The following is a 10,856-nucleotide window of genomic DNA, read 5'->3' as shown; positions in this document are numbered from 1 at the left end:
TTGTGCTATGTGCGCTTAACCCACTGCCCCACTACCGCCTGGCCCCTCTCGCTCTTCATCTGGTGGCCCCTATCCAATAAATAAATAAAGATAATAAAAATATTTAAAAAGAGAGAGAGGAGAGACCCCACAGCACTGCCCCACCCCTGGTGAAACTTCCCCTCCTCCCCCTGAGTGGTGTTCTCATGTGATGGCCGGGGGTGGGGGGCTGGAAGCCGGGTCCTGGAACCCAGTAACACGCCTGCCTTACAGGATGTGCTGTCTGACCAAATGGGGGAGAAAGATTGTGTGTGTGCGTGTGCGTGTGTGTAGGGGCGGGGGTCCAGATCTCTTTTCTATTCTCAGGCCAAGATACAGTGAGTCCCAAGGTGGAGGGAAGGCAGCAGCACCTCTTTCACAATAACGATAGACAAACGGCCACCTCCTCCGGGAAGCCTCTCTGGCTTGCCCAGACACAGCTCCAGCTCTGCCCCTGATTTCTCAGTCCTTGATTTTTTAAAAATTTCTTCTGTTGAAGTCCTTGGGTTAGATGAGGTGGTGGTGGTGGTGGTGGGGAACTCTCTGGGGTCCCCTCTTTCAGTGTCGAGCCACTGGGTAGGTCGTGAGTGATGTGCAGAGATGAGGTGGGCGTGGACAGAGGAGGGATTGTGGCGGGGCACAGGGGCCCCGGGCCCTGTTCACCCAGGCTGCACCCGGGAGCCCAGGCAGCTGCAGGCTAAGCACCTCAGGCCCAGGCTGAGCAGGCGTGGCCAGCGGAAGAGCAGGCAGTGGGCCGTGTGCACGTATAGGCTTCCGGAGGCATCCAGGGCCTTGAGTGCCGACATCAGCCTATAGCGCATGTTGGTCTGGCAGCGCAGGGGAGGCCTGGCAGCACCGATGACCTTCACTATGGCCTATGGAAGTGTAGCCCTGAGCTCCTGGGAGGCGGAGGGAGGGTCTCCCGGGCCCTGAATCCAGGGCTGGGGACTCCCCCCACCCCTTGGCACGCACACCTGGGCTCCCCCTTCCATTCTACTCACCTGGGCCACCTGGCCTGGACTCTGGCCCACCGAGGTGAAGAGCTGTCTGGATGCAGGCAGGTAACAGTCCCGGAAGAAATGCAGGGTCTCGGGATCAGTGCCCAGGAACTCGGTGCTGGCCACTTGTTCCAGAATCTTCTTCTCAAACTCGGTGACCACTGGGCCTGGCTCGACCAGGGAGATGCTGGTGGAAGTGGCGGCGGTCGGGGAGGGAGACAAGGAGAAGAGAGTTGAGAGAAGAGAGAGAAGGGGGAGAGAGAGGGAGAGGGAGAAGGAAAGAGAGGGGGAGAGAGAAAGGGAGAGAAAGGAGAGAGAGACACCACAGCACCATCCCACAATCCATGCTGGTGCTGGAACCCAGGACCCCAGGTCTTGAAGGACTGTGCCTTACTCACTGAGCTATCTCTTGGCCCCTCCTGCCCCACTAGGGTTTCTTTTCTGTCTCTCCCCTTTTCTTCTCTTTTTTTTCTTTTCTTTTCCTCTCCTTTCTTTTTGCCTCCAGGGTTATTGCTGGGGTTCAGTGCCTGCACTACAAATCCACTACTCCTGGAGGCCATGTTTTTCACTTTTGTTGACCTTGTTGTTTATTGGTGCTATTATTACTGTCATCATCATTGTTGGACAGGACAGAGAGAAATGGAGAGAGGAGGGGAAGACAGAGAGGGCGAGAGAAAGACAGACACCTGCAGACCTGCTTCACCGCCTGTGAAATGACTCCCCCTGCAGGTGGGGAGCCGGGAGCTTGAACTGGGATCCTTATGCCGGTCCTTGAACTTTGTGCCACCTGCGCTTAACTCTCTGCTCTACCGCCTGTCCCCCCTGCCTCTCCCCTTTCATTCCCACCAGTTCATCTCCATTTCAGTCATCCCCCCACCTCCTCCACTCTCCCCCGGTCTTCCTGCTCCCCTTCCCTGCCTCCCACTCCCTCCCTCAGCCCCAGAGGCATCTCACTGGATGTTGAACTGGAGCAGCTGAATAGCCAGGCTCTCGAAGAAGCCCTCCAGCGCGAACTTGGAGGCTGAGTAGACTTCATTAAACATGACCCCTGAGAGAACCAGAGAACCCCTTGGTGGGCACAGAGCGATGGGTGTCACTCAACTAGGTGAGTTATTTCCCAGCTAGGGTCAATAAATCTTTGCAAAAAGATAAATATAAATGTGTGTGTGTGTGTAGCAGGGATAAGTAGCATAATGGTTCTGCAAAGTGACTCTCCAAAGTCACCGGTTCAGTTCCCCTGCACCACCAGAAGCCAGAGCTGAGTAGGGCTCTGGGTGTGTGTGGGGGGACTGGGATGAGGGCTGGGGAAACAGCATATCTGCAGGGGGGGGGGTAGATAGCATAATGGTTATGCAAAGAGATTCTCATGCCTGAGGCACTGAAATCCCAGGTTCAACTCCCTACCCCCACCCCCACACCACCATAAGCCAGAGTTGAGCAGTGTTCTGGTTAAAAAAAAAAACAAAAAACAAACAAAAAACAGCATATCTGCAGCTATGCAAAAAGACTCTCCTGCCCGAGGCTCTGAGGCCCCAGGTTCAATTTCCAGCACCACTACCAGCCAGAGCTGAGCAGAGCTCTGGTTATTGAGAAAGAGGAGGAAGAAGAAAAGGAAGAGGATGGGGAGGGATAGAAGGAGGAGAAGGAGAAATAGAAGAAGGGAGAAAGGAGGATGTAAAAAAAATAGAAGGAAAGAAGGAGAAAGAGGAGGTGAAGACGGAGGAGGTGAAGGAGAAGGGAAGAGAAAGGAGGAGAAGGAAAAAGTAGCACAAGGAAGAAGAACAGAAGGAGGAGGAGAGAAGAAAGAGGAGAAGGGGGGACTGGGTGGTGGCACACCTGGTTGAGCGCACATTACAGTGCACAAGGACCCAGGTTCAAGTCCCTGGTCCCCACCTGCAGAGGGGAAGCTTCACAAGTGGTGAAGCAGGGCTGTAGGTCTCTCTCTCTCTCCCTCTCTCCCTCTCTCTTTCTGTCTCTATCTTCCCCCTCCTTTCAATTTCTGGCTGTCTCCATCCAATAGATAAAGAGAATATGAATTGTGGAGAAAAAAAAAAAGAGGAGGAGAAGGAAAAGGCGAGAGAAAGGAGGAGTAGGAGAAGAAGAAGGATGAGGAGAAGGAGAAATAGAAGAAAGAGAAGGGGAGGAAGAAGGAGAAGAAGGAAGGAGAAGGAGAAGAAAGAAGGAAAGGAGGAGGAGAAAGAGAGGGAAGAGGAGGAAAAGGAGGAGGGGGAAGAGAGGGAGAGGAGGAGGAGGAGGAGGGTTGGTGCTGCTGGTGTGTGACTGGCCATTGGCCACTTACAGCCCAGTCATGCCAGCCCTGCACCACTGCAGACATAACCAATGGATCCCGGATATTTTCCCCCTTCTGAGCTCAAGCTCTATGGTCAGCACAGGCTGGGGAGGAGGGGATGACACCAACTTCTAGCCTCACCAGCCCTCCTTCTTGGGAGGTCTTTCTGGGAGGGGGGTTCAGGCGGGTCCCCAGGACTCACCCTGCAGCCCCATGACACTGCTGACCACCACAATGTGGCCCCTTCGTCTCCTCTTCATGCTGGGGAGGACGGCTTTCACCAGGCGCACAGCCCCAAAGACATTGGTGTTGAAGATATCCTGCATGGTCTGGAGGCTGAGCCCCTCCAGGGGCCCCACCAGGCCCACTCCAGCATTATTCACTAAGCAAGGAGGGGGTGGAAAGTTAGAGTGTACCCCTTAGTCTCCCCCAAACCTTACGATCTCACCTTATTTTTCTCTAGAACTGATGGGAGAGGGTCTGGTACATGCAGGACCTCACGGCTCTGGGTTGATTTCTTATTGGGAGAGAGCTTCCTCCAGTGCTGGAGTTGTTCCCCATGTGGTGTCAGGGCAGGCAACCTGTTCGATGACCAGTCTCTCTCTCTCTCTTCTCTCTCTCTCTTTCTCTCTCTTGCTTCTAGGGCTATTGCTGGGGTTCAGTGCCGGCACTATGAATCCACAGCTCCTGGCAGTCACTTTTTTCAATTTTATTGGATAGGACAGAAACTGAGAGAGGAGGGAGAGATAGAGAGAAAAAGAGCAAGAGACAACTGCAGAACTGCTTCACCACTTGTGAAGCATCGCCACTGAAGGTGGGGAGCCAGAGTCTCAAACCAGGATCCTTGTGCGGGTCCTTGTGCTTAGTACTATGTGTGCTTAACTTGGTACATACACCACCACCTGCCCTCCTTCCCGTCCCCATGACCAGTCTCTCCAGCCTGCTGGTGTTACTCTCCCAGGCAGTCTGGCTGAATCATCCCTTCCCACTCAAAAGTTCCGGGATAAACCAGGGTATCTTGGGAGAGCGAGAAAGGAATTTTGATGATTTTTACAATTATTATTATTATTTTGTTTGTAGTGCTGAGGTCTGGCACACACATTTTGCAACTGCTGCTGATCGACTTTTTCCTTTTTTTGATGAGAGAGAGAGAGAGAGAGACCACATAATCTTTTTACTATTTAGGCAACTTCTCCTGGAGCCCTGTGGTGCTCCCATGCTGTGCTGGGGCTTGAACTTACTTCCTCTTGCATAGCGAGGCATGCACTCTATGGGGTGAGCTATCTCTCAGTCCATGGTGCTCTCTAAGCATCACTTAGCATTAGTTATAGAAGACCTTGAGCCCTGGAGGGTGGGATGGGGGATGTGGGGAAGTAAAGCTGGGAACAGCCTCCCCCTTGGATCCCCACAAATGATTTAAACTCTGAACCCACATAACATCCAAATGGCCACACCCTCCTCTGAGGAAGGCTCTTTGGAGACCATGAGTTACTTCATCACGCTCTCTCCCCTGAATGATTCATTGAGTTAATTTTTCCTACCACGTACGGCTCTTTCCATATGTGAGATGTTTAGTCAATAGAACCCGCCCCTATCATTTGTGTCTCTGTTCCTCCTCTGTCTCTAGTCCTCTTTCTATCTCTCCTTTCTCTTTTCCTCTTTATCTTCCTCTTCCTCTTCTTTTTTTGTGCCCCCCTCCCAGTGTCATCTCTAGGGCTTACTGTTCCCAGTGGTCATATTTTTTTCTTTCTGGTTTTTTTTATTAATAGTGTGAGAGGCAGAGAAATGAAGAGCGACATTGGTAACACTGTTTCATCACTCCTGAAACTTCCTCCCTGTAGGTGGGAACTAGGGACATGAACCCAGGTCTCCAAGCTCCCTCCCTTTCACCTTCCTTTCATTCCTTTTCTCGTTCCTTATTTTGTTTCGTCCTTACATTTTTTTCCTTCTTGTTATCACCAAGACTTTACTGCTGCTGACTGACCTTTGAAAATATATAAAGAAAGAGAGAGAGAAGAGAGAAGAAACGAGTGAGAGAAAGCAAGCGAGAGAAGGCATGAGAGAAAGAGTGAGAGAGAGAAGAGAGAGTAAGCGAGAGAAAGCATGAGAGAAAGAGAGAGAGAGAGAGATTACGACACCAAAACTTCCCCCAGTTGTTGGGGCCAGGCTAGAACTTGACTCATGTGTACCACCAAGCAGACCTTTCTCTCTGTCTCTGTTTTTCTCTCTCTCCTGCTATTATATCTAGTGTGGGAAATACCATAGCCCTTGGACAACTTTTTTATTCCCATTATTTCAGAGAGAGAGAGAGATAGAGATAGAGAGAGATATATCACAGAATCACTCCACTATTATGATGCTGGGGTTCAAATGCAGAACCTCATGCATAATAAGACATACACTCTACCAGGGAAACTACCTCAGAGCCCTCTCTCTTCTTTATGTACCCCTAATATATGGATCCAGTTCCCAGGGCCCTCAGCCAACTGGTCTACCCGCTTCTGTCTTAAGACAGAACTTGCTGGTGAACAAACAGCTGGTTCTCAAACACTGAATTGGACAGTTTATCTGGGGACAGATTTCAAAGGCCAGGGTGGGATGGGTGACCCCCAGGGGCTTCCTGGTCTCACCCAGCACATCCACTTCCCCTCCTTGGATGGAGCCTAGACACTGGGTGACTGATTCATCACTGCACACATCCATCTGGGAAATGGTCAGTGTCTCTCCCAGTGCATCCCCGGCAGCTTCCTCCAGAGTTTTTTTCTTCCCCAGGTCCCTCATGGTGGCCACAACTGAGGACAGAGAGCAGAGTTGGGAGGGGGTCATGTGAGGGATTTTCATCCATCCATCCATCCATCCATCCATCCATCCATCCATCCATCCATCTATCCATCCATCCATACAAGTGTCAATTCAGCCATTCAGTCATCCGCCTATCCATCTATATCTATCTATCTATCTATCTATCTATCTATCTATCTATCTATCTGTCATCTAGCTACCACACCCATATAATTATCCATCCATATATCTGTCTTCATATCCATCTACTTATCCACAATACCAAATCTACCACAATACCACTTATCTATAATCTATCTATCTATCCAACTACCACACCCATGTAACTGTCCACCTGTCTTTCTTTCTTTCTTTCTTTCTTTCTTTCATTTATTTATTTATTTATTTTCCCTTTTGTTGCCCTTGCTTTTCATTGTTGTAATTATTATTGTTGTTATTGATGTTGTTGTTGTTGTTAGATGTTGTTGTTGTCTTCAGAGAGAAATGGAGAGAGGAGGGGAAGACAGAGAGAAAGAGAGATACCTGCAGACCTGCTTCACCACCTGGGAAGCAACTCCCCTGCAGGTGGGGAGCCAGGGGCTTGAACTGGGATCTTTACACTGGGCCTTGCACTTTGGGCCACGTGTGCTTAACCCACTGTGCTACCGCTGGACTCCCTCATCCTTTTTTTTATCCATCTACCTATCCACAACACCATCCATCCATCCATCCATCCATCCATCCATCCATCCATCACCCATTCATCCAATTGTCCATCCATCCATCCATCCATCCAACTGTTCATTCAGCTATTCAGTCATCCACCTATCCATATCTATCTATCTATCTATCTATCTATCTATCTATCTATCTATCTATCTATCTATCTATCTTATCTATCTACCTACCTACCTACCTACCTACCTACCATACCATACCCATATAACTGTCCCACCCATCCATCTAACTGTCTCTTTTATGAAAGAGAGAGAGAGAACCCATCCATCTAATTGTCTTTTTTATGAAAGAGAGAGAGAGAGCGAGAGGGAACAGAGAAAAGAGGTTTGCTTGGCTCAGGCATGTACTGGAGCTGGTGACCAAAGTGGGAGTCTCAGGCATGCAAGCCCTATCTCCTTCTGTCTTGAATAAAAAAGAGAGTGAGCTAAAATATAGTGCTGCTGTTATGACACCAAAGCAAAGGTCTCTGGGGAGGGTACAGGGAGGGAAGGGATTAGCAAGAGGGAGGGGGCTCTGGGAGGCCAGATATATACTAGTGGAGGGGGACCTTTGTTTGGGTGAGAGTGTTTTGCAGACACTTCTCATGAGGAGATGAAAAATTGTACTCACGTGTTAACAATTGTACTGTAAGCCATTAGCTTCCTAATAAAATGATTTAAAAGTATAGCTAGAATGAAGAGCATATACCTTGCCAAGGGTAGGGCCCTTGGGTTTGAGTTTCTGCACCACATGGCAGCACCCAGGGAGCCCATGGAGGGTGGGCAGGGCTGTGGGGTCTCTTCTCTCTCAGCACCATGCACAGCACCCAGGGAGCCCATGGAGGGTGGGCAGGGCTGTGGGGTCTCTCCTCTCTCAGCACCATGCACAGCACCCAGGGAGCTCCATGGAGGGTGGGCAGGGCAGTGAGAGGAGAGATAGAGATAGAGATAGAGAGATAGAGAGATTGCCAGCATTGCTTCATCACTTGTGAATCTTTCTCTGCAGGTGGGGACCTGGGGCTTGAACCTGGGTCCTTTACTTGGTGTGTCATCACTTGGCCTCAGTGTTTTAGTAATACTAAAAATATGTATTTGTTAATGAGAGAGAGAGAGAGAGAGACAGGGAGCAGAGTCTTCCTCTGGCACATATAATGCCACGGGCCCTGCTTCCAGACCCCCTTCAACTCTGGCTTCTGCTGGTGCTGGGGATCGAACCTGGGGCCCTAGGCACATAAGCCCTATGCTCCAGAGCTTTGAGCTCTCTCGCCTCTTCACTGAGCCATTTCACCCCCACACGTAACGTACCCCTCCTCCCCGGGGACACACATGGAGACTCATCGCATTGCGTGTGTCACTAAGCTAGAGACCCAGAGACTGGAAGGAGCAGCTCTGCCCAATGGGGGCGGTGCCTGCCCTGCCCCTGTTTCCTCAGCCACAGCCCTTCACCCACGTGGGCGGCAGTGCTGTGTGCTGTGGGTCAGAGGCCTTCAGGGCTGGGGTGCCAATTGGGACAATTCTCCCCAGTGTTGCAAGAGAACTCGCCTCTCCTCTCCTCTGCTGCCTCCTTCTCCCCTCTCCTCTCCTCTCCTCTCCTCTCCTCTCCTCTCCTCTCCTCTCCTCTCCCCTTCTCTCCTCTCCTCTCCCTTCCCCTCCCCTCCCTTCCTCTCCCCTTCTCTCCCTTCCTCTCCCCTTCTCTCCTCTCCCCTCCCCTCCTCTCTTCTCCCCTTCCTCCTCTCCCCTCCTTCTCCCCTCCTCTCCTCTCCTCCTCTACTCTCCTTTCTTTTCCTCTCCTCTCCTCTCCTCTCCTCTCCTCTCCTCTCCTCTCCTCTCCTCCCCTTTCCCCTCCCTCCTCTCCTCTCCTCCCCTCTCCCCTTCCTCTTCTCTTCTCTTCTCTTCCCCTCTCCCCTTCCTCCTCTCCTCTCCCCTCTTCCCTTCCCCTCCCCTCTTCTCCTCTCTGTCTAGGAAACCTACCTCCTCCAGGTCTTCAGTTCCTTTCTTAAGCCTCTAAGGTCAGCAGAGGCTTAAGAGGCTTACTCTGTAGCAGTAATCTGGGTTGAGAGGTGGGGAGAGGTGACTTGGGGGGGGGGTTCTCTGGAGCAAAACCTCAAAGAAACCCTTATGAAAAGCCAGCACCCCCTAGCATGTGTCCCTCACACTCCCACCCCATTTTATGTGACCTCTTTTTTGCCTCTAGGGTTACTGCTGGGGTTCAGTGCCTGCACTATGAATCCACTGTTCCTGTGGTCTTTTTTTTTTTCCAACTTTTTTTGATAGGATTGAGAGAAATTGAGTGGGGAGGGGAAGATAGAGAAGAGAGAGAGAGAGAGATCCCTAGTGGGGTGGAGCTCTGGGCTCTAGGACACATTGGTGGGTTTTAAACACTATCACCCCAGGACAGAAGTTGAACATCTGCTGAATTATCTGAATAGCCCCCTTGCTCCCCTCACTGTCTCAGGCCTGGAAATATTGGAGGGTGGGGAGCGAGGGGTACAAGCAGAGGCAGCAAGGCCCCCCCCCACGTGCTACCTGGGTCCCCCTTTCTTCCCCCCAACCTTCCCCAGGCTCTCAGATGCAGCCAGGAGGACTAAGCTGGTGCATGCAGCACTGGGCTAGCTGAGCGCTGGTACTTCCTAACCTGGTCCTTCCTACTAACCCCCATGTTCCCCTGGCCCCCCTTACCTAGATAGCGCTTTTGGGGGTCCCGGGCCAGCCTCACTGCGAGCTCCAGGCCTATTCCCGAGGAGCAGCCAGAGATTAGCACCGTCTGGGCGGCCGCGGCCATACTGATCCACCCCTGAGGCGTGAGCTCTGTGGCCTCGGTGCCAGGCTCTGCCCACACTCAGGGGGTCCTGGCGGGGTGCCAGGGGCTTCCTGGCTCTACACTGACCTGGGCAGTAGTTGGGATGGGGGGTGACTCCTTCAACCTCAGCATCTCTCTCTCCCTCTCTCTCTGTCTCCCTCCCTCCCTCCCTCCCTTCTTTCCTTTTCCCCTTTTTTTTCTCTCTCTCTCTCTCTTCCTTCCCTTGCTTTCTCTCTTTTTCTTCTTTCCCTCATCTCTTCTCTGCTTTTTATCTCTCTTTCTCTCTCTCTTTCTTTCTTTCTTTCTTTCTTTCTTTCTTTCTCTTTCCTATTTCTTCCTTCTTTCTTTTTTTCCCTCTTTCTCTTTCTCTCTCTCTCTCTCCCTTCCCTTGCTTCCTCTCCTTCCCTTCTTCCCTCGCTCCCTTCTTCCCTCTCTTCCTTCCTTCTTTTCTCTCTCTCTCTTTCTCTCTCTCTCTTTCTTTCTTTCCCAACTCCATAGAGAGCATTTTCTCTTTTTTCTTTTTAATTCATTATTGTATGTATTAGATAGAGACAGAGAGGAATTGAGAAGGAGGGAGATAGAGGGGAAGAGGCAGAGAGACACCTGCAGCCCTGCTCCACTGCTCATGAAGCTTCCCCCACCACAGGAGGGGACCAGGGGCTTGAACCTGGGTCTTTGAGCATTGTAATCTGTGCACTTACTAGATGCGTCGCTGCTTGGCCCCCTTTCTTTCTTTCTCTCTCTACTTTCTATCTATTATTATTGGGGGATTAATGTTTTCTTTTCTTTCTCTCTCTCTCTCTCTTTTTTACCACCAGTTTCTGCACAGTTCCACCATTCCTGGTCCTTTTTTTTGGATAAAGTTTGAGAGAAAGGGAGAAGGGAGAGAGAGAGAGAGAGAGAAACACCTTCTACTTGTTGTCTGCTAAATGTTGAAGGGCCCAAGACTATCCTTGTCCTGTTTTTCCTTCCTATTTGACTCCTATTTAGATGATCTCTTTAAGATCTTATTTATTCTTATAACCTTACGGCTAACACTTTTCTGCCCTACAGCTTGTAAAGCTTCCCCCTGCAGGTGGGGACAGGGGGCTTGAACTCAGGTCTTTGAACTCAGGTGACATGTGTGCTCTACTGGCTACACTGCCCCCCAAGCCCTTCATTCCATTTAAAAAATTTTTTATTTATAAAAAGGAAACACTGACAAAAAAACATAGGATAAGAGGGGTCCAACTCCACACAATTCCCACCACCAG

The 10,856-nt window shown here is 50.7% G+C and overlaps 1 protein-coding gene across 1 annotated transcript; it reads right to left on the bottom strand.

The window, feature by feature from the left end:
• Positions 1-674: 674 nt before the first annotated feature.
• RDH8 (retinol dehydrogenase 8) lies at positions 675-9,585 on the bottom strand. Its single transcript, XM_007526016.2, has 6 exons — positions 9,483-9,585; positions 5,937-6,098; positions 3,509-3,688; positions 1,971-2,064; positions 1,020-1,203; positions 675-893 (listed from the first exon to the last, which is right to left on the bottom strand). The coding sequence occupies exons 1-6, from the start codon at positions 9,583-9,585 to the stop codon at positions 678-680; spliced, it is 939 nt and encodes a 312-aa protein (XP_007526078.1). The 3' UTR covers positions 675-677.
• Between the last annotated feature and the right edge of the window lie 1,271 nt (positions 9,586-10,856).

This window comes from Erinaceus europaeus, chromosome 23, assembly GCF_950295315.1.
Source record: "Erinaceus europaeus chromosome 23, mEriEur2.1, whole genome shotgun sequence".
Lineage (NCBI taxonomy): Eukaryota > Metazoa > Chordata > Mammalia > Eulipotyphla > Erinaceidae > Erinaceus > Erinaceus europaeus.
Note: the sequence above shows the minus strand (reverse complement) of the source record. Positions and strands in the feature narration are given on the sequence as shown.

What these genes read in the sequence shown, in the direction of transcription:
- RDH8 (XM_007526016.2), bottom strand. Translation starts at nt 9,585, where the DNA reads ATGGCCGCGGCCGCCCAGACGGTGCTAATCTCTGGCTGCTCCTCGGGA. An exon ending in CTGCTCCAGTTCAACATCCA is followed by an intron (nt 1,204 to 1,970) that starts GTGAGATGCCTC and finishes CACTTCCACCAG; the next exon opens with CATCTCCCTGGTCGAGCCAG. An exon ending in GTCCAGGCCAGGTGGCCCAG is followed by an intron (nt 894 to 1,019) that starts GTGAGTAGAATG and finishes ACACTTCCATAG; the next exon opens with GCCATAGTGAAGGTCATCGG.